The following is a 17,634-nucleotide window of genomic DNA, read 5'->3' as shown; positions in this document are numbered from 1 at the left end:
AAATTGTGGGTTTTGTTCATTTTTATATTTTCCCTGGATTTCCCAAGATGATATATATGACCAAAATTCACACGAATCAAAAATCAAAGTTTTCTCATCACTTCTAAAAAATAACCTCCCATCCCTCCCACTGAAGCTCCTGTGTCATGAATCCATGAGATGAGTTAGCCCTTTCCTTCTTAAAGGGAATTAAGTCTGTCGCTGGTTGAACATGAGCAGACAGGTGGAATCTAAGCACCTCTATTGCGGATTAACCATCAAGGTTTTTTATATCCATTGAATACTCAATGCTATATGACTTTATGGATCAAATTAGTAAACTAAACTATGAGTACTCTATTAAACCCAAAGGTCATGGTCTCTTTTCTGTTACTATGTACAATGTACAACTTCTTTACTTCCTCAGCTATTTTTGACCAGCTATTTTTCAGACAGAAAATGTGTAGAAGCTCTGTTAGGCGATTAAGCTCTTTGCCCTGGATTTATTTAGTATAACGCAAATTCCATCCTGGGCACCAAAGCTCATTTTTATACTACATCCAGGAAAGAGAAAAGATTTTCAAAGACCCAACTGGTTTAGTTTGTGAAAGATAATGAGAAAGACCTAAAAACTGAGAAATGAAAAATGTAGGTTAGATACTTTTAGATACCTTTTCTAAGAGTGGGTTCCGAAATAGACAACTGAGGAGTTATGTAATCCCTGATGGTGTGAGATTGGACTAAAATAAATCAAATGCCCCAGATTTGTCATCTAGACCTTCCTTTAAGAGGATACATTTAGAGTGAAAGCCTTTGTATTGAGCTTTGCGTCACACCTACAGACACCTCCCACCCTCCCTCCCCTACCACGTGCCTCCTATCAGCTCTCTCAAAGGCTGGGTGTGCCTATAGACACGACTTTGCAGCTCTTATTTAATTTTAGGCTTTCTAGCGGTCGAGGACAGTGCTTCCCAAGCCACCTGTGGTGATGAACATTTTCTTTTCTGATCTACTGCGGACTGATCCTTTCAAAACCTCAGCGAAATTCAATTACTAAAAATTAAACAAAGAAGACATAAAATACGAGTCCAGCGACCTTGGCCTCGGATGATGCAGCAAGAATTTATTGCTCTAGCAGTGTTTTAGAGCTTAATCCCAATTTTTATACTCCATCTGGAAACCAGTATTTCACCGAATGAGTGTCACTCAGGGACCACACTTTGAGTAGCAGCGCTCCAGGGATCTGCTGGGTGAGGCATGCATAGGAGTAAAGTCAAAGGCTCAGGAATTTCTTCCCTTAGTACAGAAGCCAGTTTAGATTAGGAACAAAAGATGGCCAGGACAGCCGTTCTGTCATCTGACACAGTTCAGTCACCCAACTAGGCAGCTAGCACGTTGTGAAGTTGTGCTATGGTCGTGGGGGAAACTTCGGGAAGCTATTCTCAGGCCTCACTTATAACAGACACCGCTCACTTATGATGAGGAGGCTTGTTACCCATCAATAGGATTTATTATGTAAATGAAATAATGAACAATCCGTTTGATTTCTTTCTCTTAACTCGAGACACTAAAAGGATAATTTCAAAATTTGATTCTCTTTTTTACAGGGTGCCTGGGTGGCTCAGCCGATTGAGCATCTGACTTGGGCTCAGGTCATGAGCTCACAGTTTGTGGGTATGAGCCCCGCATGGGGCTTACTACTGTCAGCTCAGAGCCTGCTTTGGATCTTCTGTTCCCCTGTCTCTCTGTCCCTCCCCCACTCCCACTCATGCCCTCTCTCAAAAATAAATTTAAAAAACATTAGAAGTAAAGTTTAAAAATAGATTCTATTTTTAAAGTTTATATATATTTTTTTGAGTGAGAGAGAGAGAGAAAGAGAGCACGTGTGCACACACAGGAAAGGGGCAGAGGGAGGAGGGGAGAGAGTATCTCAAGCAGGCTCTGCCCTGTCAGCACAGAGCCTGATGCGGGGCTCGAACTCACAAACCGTGAGATCATGACCTGAGCGGAAATCAAGAATCATATGCTTAGTTGACCGAGCCACCCAGGCACCCCAAGATTCTATTTTTTTTAAGTGTACAACTCCTTCCTGCTTTTGGATCTGATGAGAGGGAGCCCCTTAAAAGACCACGTCACTGTAAAAGGATGGAAGGTGACAAATCATAGAATTTGCACTCATTCTTGTTCATGATATTAGGTAAGTAAATGCTAATTTTAGCACTGCTCCCACCACTCGTAAGTTTTGAGTTGGGGAGGGACATGTTGTTGGTATAACGGTAAGATAATAAAAACAGTTTTTACTGAACTGGTATCTGTAACAGGTATTGGGTGCCTTACATGCATTGTGTCATTAGATCTTCAACACTGCTATTGCTATTCTCATTTTAAAGATGGAGAAAATGAGCCTCAAGTAGGAAGATCAAATCACCCAAGGTAGTGTCCCGCTGGTAAGTTGATTCCAAAACCCACACTCTTCTCTGCCTGCAGGACAGGCAGTTCCTTTACTTTTTTGCTCTTGTAAATAATTAAATTTGAAAAACAGAAAAGCCACCCCCAACAGCCAGGACATGGCCTCGCACTCTCAGCCGGGTGCTGCTATGGGACGTTGGCGAGCACTCAGAGCGAGCTCTCCCATTGAACACGATCTCATAGAATACCAATATTAGACAAGGTAATTCTGTGACCACACTGAACTCGGACCAAAAAAAGCCAAGACTACTTTCTTATCTTGTCTAAACACAGACGATAACAAGGCTTCTGCGAAAACCAAAGAATTACCAAACTTCCTCCTCGGGATAATATGAACAACGGATGTTTTTTGTTTTTGTTTTTGTTTTACATCAATTACCTTATTTCATTCCTTCATCCTTCTAGATAAGATTTACAAAGATACTTAATCACACAATTACCCTCACTTCCTAGCAGCATTTAATCCAGAGCAATTTTCCACTTCCTTGAAGCCTCCCCCCAAATGAGCTAACAGCCCCAAATCTTACAATAAATCAGCCTTAACACCTTAAAACTGAGACACGCCCATGGCTCCCCAGGTGCGTGCTCCCCTTGCTGCAATAAGCATTCAGCCCGACTTGTTTGATTACAGGTAGTGTGGCGTGGGCTGCGTGGAAGGCGTGGGCAACGCTAAATGGAATGATGGAAGACCAGAATAAGAAGTAAGAGGGAATGGCAGGTCATAGGGAAGAACACGGCTGTTCACCAGAAATCTCTTCCTCTCCCTCCCTCTCTTCTCCCTCCCTCCTCTCCCCCCTGTCCCCTCCCCCCCTCTCTCTCTCTGTCTCACAAAATACAGAAAGAGGAAAAAGATTTATATCTGCTCCTCACGTACAATCTTCTGGAATCAACCCTAAATTGCCACAGAAATTCTGTGACAGCTTAGCCACCATCACTGGCTCCTAAGATGAGAATAGGCATCTATGAAATAAGATGTACAAAGAAGGAAAACCATGCTGGACAGGGTAGGTACTTTGCGAAGGTGCAAAAGGGAGTTATACATAGGCTATTGCTCAAGGAACAAGTGAAGGGTTTTTTCCGTTTTTAAATATCTTTGAGTGCTCTGACAACAGAGCACCCATTAGCTATATTCATCCATTAGCAATATTCGCCAACCAGAACTAAAGTTCCAGGCCTCCAGAAAGCTCTTGTCAAGATGAAAATATGGAGATCCCTGGTGCCGGTCACTTTTGGAGAAAGAGGGAGTTTCAGAGAGTGACAGGTTTACCCTCTGAAAGGTAGGAAGAGTCCAACAGTGAAAGGGAGGAAGGTGAAATGACACAGGCCTTCTCCTGGGTTAGGCAAATCAAGAGGGCCGGGCCTCTGCAGGGGTCACAAGAATCGCGAAGGTCTAATAAGTGAAAAAATGCCAGAAACATTTCTTACTCTGCAAGCCCGCATCACCAGGCCCTGCCCCTGAGAGCAAGAAGCTGGTTTATAGGCCTGATTTTCACCCTCAGGCAAAAGCAGCAGCAGAAATGCTAAATCATAGCAGAATCTCAAATCCTACAATACAGAGTCTGCTTTAAACAGGAAAATATAACCACACTGTTCGTTGGGTTCTTGATGTCATCAGATGATTTTTGCTTTGACATCTGTAAAAGCGACAAAGACTGGAAATATTTTGTGTCATGAGGGATTCTGTAATCCAGCTAATATCTTTTATAATTTAGACTAATATAATATCTTTAATATTTCAAAATGATATAGGTTGACATAATATTTTCAAAGAATTCCAAGTGACATTGTGCCAAACTATACAGCGCATTAAAAATGTATCCTGCTAATTTAAAGATTTGAACAATTCAGTTCTCCCACAGCATAATTTAATTTTTACGCCACTGCAAAAGATAAAAATGTTGATTCTTTAAAACATGTAAGATTGGGAAGTTATACCTTAGTAGCTAAGAAAAATTGAGCCATCCTTATAAAATGGCAAGCTTCAACATGATATGGTAACAATCCACCAATAAGTATTTGGTTCCCTTTAAGGAGTCATAATAATACATTCTGACGAATGACTTAGTTCTCGAACCTTGTACAAATGAACCACCCACCCAACTACCATTTACAGAGTCCCCTTTCAAGTGCAAAAGGTGCTTGCCTCACTGAAACCGGCAAAAATTAGTATCTTAAGAGAAACGGGGAAAAATGGGAGTTGGGGGTCGGTAAGTCAAGGCCCACCTGTGTAATGTGAAGTTCAACAGTTTCTCCTAGCCTGGCGTTCATCGTTCATCCATAGTCTGCACTCCTTGTTACTCGCTACAGAACAATTACACTGAGTCCTATGACACCATAGCGGATTAGACTGTATAGGAATTTAAATATTAATTTAAAGATTTTCAAATCAGAGTATTCTATATAGACTCAACACCTAGTAATTTATTACATATTCATGCCTGTAAAGTGTTTAGAATGAACCAGCTTCATGGGGCTCACTATAGTACACTGTACTGAAGCAGTTTCTTTAAGGTGTTGAAACAAGGCTATGCATACCACCACTTCTTAGAATGTCAAATCACAATAAACGACACATTAATGACAAGCTTACATTTTGGGGCCCTCATTTTAGGGAGCCTATTAATTATTGAGATGGCACTGATTAATTTGTTTCCTTTGTTTCCTTTTGTCGGGTCTGCAAATCCACCACATTTTGAGCATTACATGAAAAAGTCACAACATAGTAGCTGTTAAAAATTATATTTAATATCGAACTTTCAGCCCCCACATTTAAACTGCAGCGACAGACTGAACACCAATACATAAAGACTAGGTATTTGTGTGTCCGTTGATACACGTGTTCTTCCTATATTTAGCTTCCAACTGTATTTCTGCCAATTTCCCTCTCATATGCCATTAATTTTGGCCATAGTTAACATAGAGGAGTAGTACAATGGCATCTTTAAATTTTTTTGAAAGATCATTTATTAAACTGATGTAGCAATTCACCCCAATGTGACCTCTAGTTGCTTGGCTTGGGTGTTATTCCATGTGTATGAAAACGTGCTGGAGATCCCTTGTCAAGAACTACATAATTTTAATGAAGAGGCAAAAATATCCCTCACCCAAAGCGCTGACCTAAATTAGGTATTAATTTTCCAAATACTCATACAGTCTCCTTAATTATAGCGCTTCTAATCATTAAGATGATAACCGTATTGCCTAGAAGTAGACAGAATCCCCTCTGGTACCCAAATGGAGAAGTTTGCACAAACCTTTTCATCCTCCCCAATATATCCAACTCTGTACAGAATATATCAGCAAGTGAAGTTACTTTGACTAAGTGCTTGGGTTTTACATCACACACAGACAGAGAAATACAGATCCAAGAAACACTCCTTTTCTCTCACAGACCAGATTAGGCTAATAGCTGTGTTAGACAAAGCCTAGTCTTCCCATGAAGACACCCAGTAAACTTTTGGGCCCATTTCAAAGTCTTGTGCATTTCTCGCAAAACACATTTCCTCAGAATATGTGGATTTATCTGGAGTGGGAAGAGGGTCATGAAAGGAAATTTCTATTCCCCCATAACTATCATTCTGGTTACTAAGACCTGCTAGGGCTGAAGCCACACTTAAAAGGAAATTAGAATCGAGGTCCTCGAAGGAAGAGTCCTGATAATCTTATTAACTCAAGTATTCATTCATTAAACAAACACTAGTTTTTGTTTTTGGTTATGCATAAAAGTTTATGGAAAAGGGACAGAGAGATAATGAAATCTTTCAAACCCGTACGCTGTGCCTGCAGGAATACACTTATTACCTGCTGTGATGTCACTGGGTAATTTTCCTGGCTGGTAGAGATTCAGCTTAAGTCTTCCATCATTAAGAAAGAGGAGGAGACCCCCTGAAACCAGCTGAAGTTCACTGAATAGCAGAAGTCCTGCCTTATTCCAGGTTCGAAATTGAAAAGTAGCAGACAGCTCGTCCTCCCCGGAAAAGCCTGGCAGGGCTAAGTAACTCCTGGGGCTGAGAAAAGTCACAGGCACAGACTGTGACTGCGAACAAGAAAAGGACACATTTCCCTGAGAATGAAGCAAAAGGAAAAGCTTTCAGAATGACTCCCATCATGTTAGTAATAGAAACTGAAGTGTCACAAAGGCTGTTTATGGATCTCAAATTACCCTTGATTTAAAACAACAAAAGGCTATCAACATGAAAATTCAAATCCTTGCCATTTATCTTAAAGGTTCTTCAAAATCCAGTGACGGCACGGTCAGGCAAACTTTTCCCTAGGCTCTGGGTGAAATCCATTTTTCCCCAGCTCTCAACTTCTGTAAAGGCATCTAACTCCATGTGACTGAATTCAATACAAATTTATTTAAGCCAATTCTTTGTTTATATCTTCTCTTGGATTTCTACTCCTTGGGCTCTGGCTGAAAATGCTTTTCTCCTTCGTCCTTTGCTGCCTTTGGTTCTAATCCATCCCATAACATAACCAATATTAACGAGCTACTCTTTTTCCTTCTGTATTTTTTCATATTTCATATATATATATATCCATATATATATCCTCGTTTCCAGGTTTTGTCTTTCCCAGAAAGACTGTAATAAATAACTCGGTATGCTCCTCTGTATATTTTCAGTTCTACGGAAAAGGGTTCTAAATGCAGAACTATATATACTTATAGGTTTTAATAAATATTTCCAGCTTCTTTTCCAAAAAGAAGTTAAAATACTCCACAGTTCTACCAGTAATATACAAGCATATCCTTGTCCCCACATCCTTGGCAGGAATAGGTATTATAGATCTTTTAAATTTGCACAGGTTCAATGACAAAATGCCAAAGTGATATATCATTCTCATTTATCTTGCATTTACCTGACCAATAGCGAATCTAAGCATTTTTCACGAGTTTGTGGCTCTTTGGGACTAGCTTTCCTCAGAATGGTCTCTTTATAGCATCAGCCCATCTTTCCTTTTTTCTTGGATACTACAATGTACAATGTACTACTTACATTCTTTTAATCTTTTTAAAGATTTTATTTTTTATTTAAGTAACCTGTATACCCAACGTGGGGCTTGAACCCACAACTCGGAGATCAAGAGTCTCATGCTCTACTGAATGAGCCAGCCAGGCATCCCAACATTCCTTTATTTTTTAAACATTTTTGGCTCTTTCTTATTATGCCTGTGTCATCAGATTTACATGTATTATTTCTCATCTAACAGTTTTAAAACAGAGTTTCAAGACACCTTAGACTTGCATAAATGTTCATTAAAATACTATGTATAAAATTATCTAACTAGTAAAGTATATATTTAAGGATTTAAAAAATCTTTACCCTCTGAATTATTTAGACATAGTTAAACATGTTCCTTAACAGGCTTCAGAAATGAAGATAAAGGTTTTTACTTTTCCTGAAAATATTCTTTAGCATCTTTTCCAAATACAGATTTGAAAAGTCAATGAAATCAACTGTACTTAGAAGGATACACATTGGAATTAAACCAGTTAGTCTTGGTTAAACAAAGATATCTGGCTATGTCGTGATCCTGTTAAAAGTGAATTAGCTTTCATTGTGGACAAATATCTTGTCCCAGTGAATGGAAAATAAAAGCTGAAGAGTAAGTGACGCTGACCCATAATGTAAAGGCAATTATAAACTAACAAACCTCATAAAACTGGAAACATTTTACCAGCGGCAGTTTGGTCTGGTGCTTCATTTGGACAGTGGCCTGCTACCCCGCAAGCAGCAAATCCTCTTGCCAGTGAAAAGTAGGTGTTAGCTGCATGGGCAGTTTCTGGAAGCTCGTTTTGCCAATGAAACACACACATCTACCTACGGCTTTTTGATTTTCCTTTTAAATCGTCTTCCCTCTTATCAAAGTATAACTAAAAATCTTTCTGAATGGTATATTCCTATAGATAACATCAATTCACACAGAGAATTAGGAATAAAAAATTTTATAAGAAAATAAATATTCCCGTGAGGTGCTTTGCGACTGGCTGATATAACACGAGCTTGAATTTACATATCCTGAATTTTGAACAATTAAAGAAATGTATTGAAAAGGATCTACGTTTTTCTTTTCTTTCATGAAGCTTCTTTCTTGAAGCTTCTTTCATGAAGCTAGTTAAGCTGGAAACCATGTCTCCCAGAATCTTCTTTCCTGGCTGGTTCTGGTTAAAAGTTAGTCAAAAACGGAGCTTGTGTGGTATTTGAGGCAAAAGTGAAATGCCAGCCATTTTTTTCCATGGGAGTTTGTTTGTTTGTTTGTTTGTTTGTTTATTTATTTATGTATTTATTTCCTGTGATACAAGCACAGTGAGGGATGATCACAGAGGAGCTGGCTTTCCTTCACCCTGTTCTAACTCTTCTTCCTGACAGCTGGCCTCCACTTTTCAGCTCCTCTGACAAATGTGAAGATCCAAGTCCTAAAAGAGATCCCTTGTTCCTAAAACTCGTAGTGGTGCTACTTCCCTGAATGACCCCAGACCAATACGGTTATATTTAAAATCTGCTGCATTTCCATAGAATTAGAATATAACGCAGCCTGACCAACATCGCTATTGGGACAGATTGGCAGAGGCAGTGTCATAACGGCCTGTTCGTTTCTTTTACTTGTTATGAATGACCATGGCAAAATATAGTTTTTCAAATGCCTCTCTAATATACATGGATATTATCTGATTCCAGGAACTTGATTCCCTTGATTAAGGGAGGTTGTCAGGGCATATCTTATTAAGGTAGTTACAAAGCAAAGGAAATTGGTCCCCTGGAGTAATAGCATCACAACAAAATGAAATTATCAACTGTAAAAAAAAAAATGTTTTACTTCATATAAAAATAAAATCATGCTCTGTGAATTATAATTGCTTTAAGTAGAATTAATCCCTTACGTGAATATTGCCAAGCAGAGAAAATTTTTAAAAGAGTAATCTCTTAAAAAAAGAGAGAGAGTAATCTCACATCATATCAAGTGGGAATCCAAAGGCAAGCAAATTTATTGTGTGAAAAAGCAACACAATTTCATTCATTCATTTACATGAAGATTCTCTTACCATAGTGATGATCTCTGGTTTTTGTTGCTTGGCCAAATCAATGATATCTACTCCATTATAAAAGAGATTTTCTAGACACCCATGAAAATTTTTATGGGGGAATGACACTGATTTTCCAGGTGCTGGAATCCCTCCGAAGCTGATCTTAGAAAGAAAAATGGCATCAATAATATTGTTTAGTGATTTTCTGATAGTTTGCTTAAATAATTATGATTAGTAACTATAGCTTTAATCATCACAGATAAATCAATTTTTCATCACCCTACACTGCCATGTTGCTAATTTCATATGGATATTTTTAAAAAATTAAAATGCAGATTTGAAAACAAATTTACATGCATTCAGTTTTCATTTACACTAGAGCTTGATTATTCTTACAAGTTACTAATCACATCTGGATGTTTATTGGCTGATGAATAAAAATGCCTCTTTATATCCATGGTAAATCTCTGTTTAATAACATTAACTGGTTATAATGGCGTTTTGTTCTATATGTATTTCCGGCACACATTGGTGTTTGTGCATTTGAATCGATTGATAATGAATTAATTAATCTATTAGTTACTACAACCTCTCCATAAATCTACACTGCTTGAGGGTACCCTAAAGCGCACAAAAAAATCACGCAACACATTCTGTATTTACCGGTGGTAATATGATCTCTTGGAGATTTCCTACATGTGATAATCTGTGACTATACATTTCAGGTAAAAAAGAAAACTCTCTCTCTCTCTGATAACAGATTAACATATCATCAGAAAGACAAAGCCTCAGTAGCATATGTTCAAATCTGTGAGTTAGGTCACCTTGGGAAACAAGTCACCAGGACTTTGATTTACTCTGAAAGAGGGAAGGGGTGCTGTCTTTACAGTATGTTTTCTTTTGCATGGCTGCGCCACATATACATTGTAAAAACTGCATTAATTGGAACATAACTATCACACCTCATAATCAAGGTCCAGGTAACTGAATTCTCCCTGGGCGTGGAAACGGTGCCTGTGCTCATCCACTGTAAAGTTCACTTGTCTGCCCAACCGTTGGATCAGCACTGAATGCCAGTGCTGATCGTCCAGCAGGCTGCCCAGGGTGAGATTGATCAGCGTGTGAGCAGAGGGCAGTTTGGTTTCACCTTAGAAGAGAAAAAAACAACAGTACCATTATTTCCAGTCTAAAAAAAAAAAAGTTTCCCCTTGGGGACCAGGATCTCTCATAATTGCAATCTTCTTCCTTGCATTCCATCCGAAACACTGGCATGGATTTACCTGGAGTTTGAATATAATATCCTCTCATCCTTGCTGGAATTTCTTCCACCATTAATTCTTTTTATTAGTATTTCCCATCACATGCCATTTGCAAAGTAAAACGTATATTTGCTACAATTTCATTATTTTTACTAGCTCAGTATTTTTCAGGGACTCATCCCTTTCTTCATGATGTTTGAAAACAGCTATGTTGGGGCACCTGGGTGGCTCAGTCGGTTAAGCGGCCGACTTCGGCTCAGGTCATGATCTCGTGGTCCGTGGGTTTGAGCCCTGCATTGGGCTCTGTGCTGACAGCTCAGAGCCTGGAGCCTGTTTCGGATTCTGTGTCTCCCTCTCTCTGACCCTCCCCCGTTCATGCTTTGTCTCTCTCTGTCTCAAAAATAAATAAACGTTAAAAAAAAAATTAAAAAAAAAACAACAGCTATGTAGTTCTCTCGGCACTAAGCAAAAGAAACATCAAATGAGGGTCTTGCAGGGGTGCCTGGGTAGCTCAGTTGGTTAAGCGTCCGACTTGGGCTCAGGTTATGATCTCATGGTTCCTGGTCTCAAGCCCTGCATAGGGCTCTGTGCTGACAGCTCAGAGCCTGGAGCCTGCTTCAGATTCTGTGTCTCCTTCTCTCTGTCCCTCCCCTGCTCACTCTCTGTCTCAAAAATAAATAAAACATTTAAAAAAATTTTAAATGAGGGTCTTGTACAATTTGCAAAATAGGAACCATTTTTTTTTTCAACGTTTATTTATTTTTGGGACAGAGAGAGACAGAGCATGAACGGGGGAGGGGCAGAGAGAGAGGGAGACACAGAATCGGAAACAGGCTCCAGGCTCTGAGCCATCAGCCCAGAGCCTGACGCGGGGCTCGAACTCACGGACCGCGAGATCGTGACCTGGCTGAAGTCGGACGCTTAACCGACTGCGCCACCCAGGCGCCCCGATAGGAACCATTTTTATATGTAAGTATGATACTGGTGTACATATAAGCCCCTGAATCTGGAAATAAGGCACCTTAATTGTTATATGATAAGCTATAAAAGCATAAAGTTACTGAAGTGATATCTAAGTGGCCAGACTGTCAAACACTTCGCCAAATAGATTTACCTGAATTAATAAGTAAAAAGAGTTTTCCTCTTCGTAAGTCCAACGTGATATGATCTCCATTTTGCCCTTCCCGGTGGAGCAGAATTCCATCACTCTGCATAGTTTTAAATTTCAAAGAAATAACATCCTTTATTGGGCTCAGGGAGTTTTGATCAAATCTATAGACAAGGGAACTTTTTCCATCAAGATCAACCACTTCTGATCCTAAAGACAAAGACATTAAAAGTCATTCTAAAGGATAAATACACTTTTTATTAAAGCATTTTAAATGTGCATATATGTACATGTGAATGTACATATATATACACACACATATATATATACATACATACACATATATACGTATATAAAGCAATGTGCATACACACATGCACGTATAGTTCAGTTCCAAGCCAATCATGAGAGAAAATAAAAGCTCGTGTCTAATTCCCTCTTGATGCCTGGGATTGATTCCATTTTAGTCTTTGCTAACCTATTTACAAAATCATTATCTAGAAATACATCTCAAAATGTATTCCTAATTTTCTATTATTGAAAGCTATTTCTTTTCATTCAATGAAAAAATAAAATCAAGAAAAAGGTTATGATCAATATCCACACAACCACTTTGCATATTTCACCATCAGTATTTTTAATCATGTTCCTGAAGTGCTGAAGGCAAATGGTGTTTAGCTCCTGAAAAAAAATGGTTTTGATATCTCAAAAATTCTCTCACACATGCTATAGATAAAAGATCTGCATAAAAATACAAACACATCCATCAGACTCATCAAATGCCATCTCAAGTATATATTATCCTGACCTTTGTGCTTTGTTTTATTTTATTATTTTTGTGGCTAAGTAATAGTATTTAAGAGCAATGTTATCTTCTGTCTTCTCAAGAGCATCACTGGAAAGATAGTCACTTAATGATATTATAAGGGCTTTTCTGCTGCATTTGTGTCGAAACTGTGACATTGACACGTTTTTTCAGCTTTCTGACAGTGTCTTATCTACTCATTGTCAAGATCACTTTTATTCAGTTCATCTGAAAAAAGATGTCATGTTATACCAGTAACATAACAGCATATCTGTCAAAATCAGTTGCACCCAAACAACAGACACAAAATAGAACTGATAATACTCAGAAAGCCGAGCAGGGTTTTCTACATTTCGCAAGTCAAAGATTTTTTTTTAAGGCAATTACCCTTGCGAGTACATTTATGTAATAAAGGAAGAAGTTAGGGAAACCCAATGAAGCTATTTTTCAACCGGTTAGCTGACTTTTCCCAGTCAATGAAATGACATTAAAGTTTACTCATCTTGTTTCATTTGACAAAATTATTACAGCTACTTGTATGCCCAAATATACATTTCATTCAGATTATCCATCATATTTAATGTGAACCATTTATATTCACCACCCCCCCCAAATTTTTTCAACTATTTTATGCAGCTATCTTTTGAAAAGTCAGAGGTTTGATTTTTCCACATCTTGTTAATGTGCTTATAAAGAATTCATTCACCAAATGCACATGAATAAACATTGCATTCTGTAGAAAGAATAATGCTAACTGAACAATTATTCCTTGTTATATAGCTGAATGAATGTGCATGGTAAAAACATAACTCTGTGTCAAATACAAATAATGTGTTCTATGATTATTAGATTACAATAAATTAAGAAAAATTCCAATAAGACAGACTTTAAATGCTGATGCATTTGGAGCAATGCAGTTATCTCTGAGTTAATGTATTGCTTAAAGGCAACCATCATAATAATGATTTTACTTTAGATAAAGTCTATTTTTGGAATAAGCTACCAAGAGAATTTTTTTTCCAATAAAGGTTTAGCCTGTGTTACTTTACCCCACTATTTCTTTCTTTCTCTTCTTCGCTATTATTATTATCACATTATAATGGTCATAATCATCCTTCATGGCACCTAAAGCTTTTGTGCCTTGTATATTTCCATCAGCAACAAAGGAAAGTGAAAAATGTGTCAGACAAATGATGTCTAAAGCAATGGCATACTGCTTCATCTCTTAAAACGAAGCCACTTGCCATTTTCTCTCATTCTTACCTATTATCTCCTTACTCCATGGATATTAACTAAGAAATTTGAGACATTCAGAAACAGTAAGTATCTAATCAGCAAATCGTTTGTGAGACCCTGTGATGGATGCTGAGATCGAGAGAGTAATCAACACCAGCACAGCCCCCTGCCCTCATGGAGCTGACATTCCATGAAGGTGGACACTGCTCAGCAAGTGAACAACCATGACAGACTGATCAAGGTCAACAGAAGACTGGCTCTTTAGTTAAGGTAGTTGGAGAAACTCACCTCTCTGATCTAGAAACCTCACTACTAACCTTTCTACTCCTCACAATCTTCAAGTCCTACACATGTCCCCATAAGCTCTTAGAATTACTCTTAGGACATTTAATTCCCAAAGACCTAGATGTTCTCCCAATACTTTCTCTCCTCTACCGTCATGAAAAGAAATACAGAGACAGTCGGTAACTCAGCTCTCAGAGGAGGAAGAGGAGTGGGACTTTCTTTGAAAATGGGTCTGTAAGTGAGAAAGTAGTTTAAGTAGGGAAATCAACAAACTTGCTGCCACACCATCACGGACTTCAGTGTGTGTGTGAACAATATCTTCAGGGAAGAAAAGCTAAATATAATTCAGAATGTGAGTACAATGTTAGTATACGATAACTTCACCTTACATGTGTGCAATATGTGTACAAGAATTATCATAAAAGAAAAAACTCAGGATGACTCCTAACAGTATTACTTTAGATAGAAAACTTACTTATAATGGGTCTAATATAAGTCACTGTTATAAAAAGCAATTTACACAACATATCTGAAATACAAGCAACATACACTTTTAAGCAATAATCACACAACTCTGTGTTGTGGCACATACAGTTAATGATATAAAAATCTGGAACTATATGAAAAAGAATCTTGAGAAAGAGCGAGAGAGAGCGAGAGAGAGGAAGAGAGAGACACAGAGAGAATTAATTTGAATTCATTATGAGAATCTATCTCTCCAAGGATGCTGGTGGGAGAGAGAGATTTGCAGTCTCTCCTGAAAATGGTCTTACCCACTGTTAAGAAAAACTGGATATAACCCAAAGCAATAATTTCACTTCCTTTCAATGTCATATTGGACCATTTTCTCACAGGTCCATCTAAAGATTATTTAATTCTAGGTGGATTAATAAAGGTCTCATTTTACTATTTATTATGGGTTAGAGCCAGACTGTGCTCAGTTACATGTTAATTTGTAAATTTTTTTTCCCAGTGGAAATACAAATGACTTCTGTGTGATAGAAAATAAAAGCTTTTGGTTTTAGTGCCCTGTTCGACATTAACCATTTATGTACCCAACCTAGTGATAGTAATCCAACATACTTTCCAGGATTCCTATCTACACTCAGGCTCTTGAATCTTCTTTCAACTAGCTTTACCATATTTCTGATTCCTTCTTTAATTAATCTTTCATATGTATTTATTCTGTATTTGAATGAGTGTCATGTTTATTTGTTTGTTTTTGAAATTTTTACTTTCAACATTATTAACCTTTAAAGTTCAACTTGGGCTTCACATCATTGGCTGGGGAAGCAACATTTCATGTCTGAGCCGTCACCAGTAACATTCAAGGTGAATTTATTTTTGCTATTCCACAAAGGACACTACCAATGCAAATACATTCTCACAAAAGAAAAGTTCAGATGATTCATAACAATATTTATTTACATTGAAACTAACCTATGAAAGATATAATGAATGCACGCCATTCATGAAAGTAATCTAACTCTGTATTTATTTGTTTAGAAACACTAAATTAAGCATCCAAGTAATAATCATGTTTCAGTTAACAGAATCACACTTATGCCCATCTTTTGTCAAACACTTTCAGAAAACGAATCTTTTGTACATGGTTGAAATGTATAAATAGGAAAAACAGAGGTATTAGACAATTGGCTGTAATAAAAATTAGAAATCAGAAGTTAACAAAATTTATAACAGCCAAAGACCCACAGTCCAACGATGTAGGGGGAGACGTGTTACTTGACTGAAAGAATTATTTTTCTAATTGTAAATCTGTTCATTAGTAGGCTTGTCACTCAGGTTATATTTTAATGATTAGATTGCCATCAATATTAATATTGTGACCCTGTCATATCCTGTTCACCAGAGGGAGGGCATAAACTCTAATTTTCTAGTAATAAGTTGCAAATTGTTCTGACACATTTATCCTCCTCAGGCTAGCCCCCTTCTGAGACATTTTTAATAGTTTTTTTTTATTACAGGGTAGCCCAGGAGTTAAGATAACTAGTCGGTGTGGATTTGCACCTTCACCCTCCCTTGGGCAACTGTATGAGTTTCCTGTTATTGATGTAACAAATGACCACAAACTCAGTCACATGAAACGACACAAACTTATCATCTTCTAGTCTGGGAATTCAAAAAGTCCTAAGATCAAGGGGTTGGCAGGAGCTGCTTTCCTTCGGAAGTCTCTGGAAGATGATCCCTTTTCTCCCCCTTTTCCAGCTTGGAGAGACCATCTGCATTCCTCGGTTCACAACTTCTCTTCATGTGCAAGGCTAGCATCATCATAGCATCTTCAAATCCCCCATTTTGTTTCTCAGTTACATCTCCTTCTCTGACTGATCCTCTCACCTCCCTCTTGTAAAGACCCTTGTAATTCCATCGGGTCCAACTAGATAGTCCAGGCTACTTTCCCTGCCTCAACGACCTTAGTTGAATCACAACTGGAAGTGCCTATGTCCCATCATGTAACATAGTAACAGGTGACAGGGCATTACTCCCTCTGTGGCACAAGTTGCTCCACCCCTCTGTCCCTTTCCTATCTGTCACATGGGAATAACAAGAGTATATTCTTCACAGGATTGTTGCACGAATGTCTATCTGCATAATTTTTGGAAGAATTGCTGGTGCATAAATAAAAGTCAATAAACATTAACTGCTGCTATGACTTATTGTTAGAACACTGGGCAGGGAAAGAGGCACAGCAAAAATAGTTTCACACGTACATTCGGTGTATTTAAAACTGAACTCTTTAAAAAATAATGAATTCTGAAGAGCACGAGGAATGCTCCATTATCAATGTCACTGCCGGGTTAGGCAGCAAGAATGATTTTGAGCCATCTGTGGGTTCTGTGGCTTTTTCTCTGTCTGTCAGCTAATGCTTGAGCTGACTCACTATGGCAATTGTCGGTGACCTGAATCCTCCTTAGTGAATACCTCCATCTCGAATCTTCTCATTTATAGCAGGCGTCAAGGAAAGAAGAGACTCACAAAGACTGTAGGCCCTACTCTCCTATCAATTCTCCCCGTGACCCCAGGAAAGAGGTATAGTCTGCTCTATTTGCATGATTCAGAAATACAATCTCCCATGGAACGAAGAGATTTCCAATAAAAATATTCAAATTTCTTTCAGGGAGTTGTGTCAGAAGTGGTATTGCTGAAATGCCTCCTTGCGCCCCTTTCTGCAAGCACGTATCTATGGAGAGCTCCCTGTGAACAGGGGAAGACACAGCAATGCATAAATACAAAGCACATTTTTGTTCAAGGAGCTTCCATTGTAATGGGAAAGACACACATCCCTGAGATGTGATTTTTCAGGCCAGTGCTTAGAGCTTTGCTGCTGCGTCAGGGCTGGGTCTGAATGATTTCTAACATGTGCAGGAGGAGTTGATCCACTCAGCCTGTGAGAAGGATGTCAACTAAATCGCAGATTTACCTATGCGAGCAGCAAATTGTTCTTTTA

The 17,634-nt window shown here is 38.3% G+C and overlaps 1 protein-coding gene across 5 annotated transcripts in view; it reads right to left on the bottom strand.

Moving 5' to 3' along the window:
* CNTNAP4 (contactin associated protein family member 4) overlaps positions 1 to 17,634 on the bottom strand; it is a 255,955-nt gene that overhangs the window by 94,623 nt on the left and 143,698 nt on the right. For 4 of the 5 annotated variants that reach the window (XM_045443602.1, XM_045443603.1, XM_045443605.1 and 1 more), the window contains 4 exons: positions 11,849 to 12,052; positions 10,438 to 10,622; positions 9,494 to 9,637; positions 6,250 to 6,511 (listed from right to left, as the gene is read on the bottom strand). In XM_045443602.1, coding sequence (XP_045299558.1) covers positions 6,250 to 6,511; positions 9,494 to 9,637; positions 10,438 to 10,622; positions 11,849 to 12,052 — 795 coding nt within the window. Of the gene's footprint in view, positions 1 to 6,249; positions 6,512 to 9,493; positions 9,638 to 10,437; positions 10,623 to 11,848; positions 12,053 to 17,634 lie in introns of those variants that run through there. The other variant, XM_045443606.1, reaches the window with a different exon arrangement.

The sequence above is a fragment of the Leopardus geoffroyi genome, chromosome E2 (genome assembly GCF_018350155.1).
Source record: "Leopardus geoffroyi isolate Oge1 chromosome E2, O.geoffroyi_Oge1_pat1.0, whole genome shotgun sequence".
Lineage (NCBI taxonomy): Eukaryota > Metazoa > Chordata > Mammalia > Carnivora > Felidae > Leopardus > Leopardus geoffroyi.
Note: the sequence above shows the minus strand (reverse complement) of the source record. Positions and strands in the feature narration are given on the sequence as shown.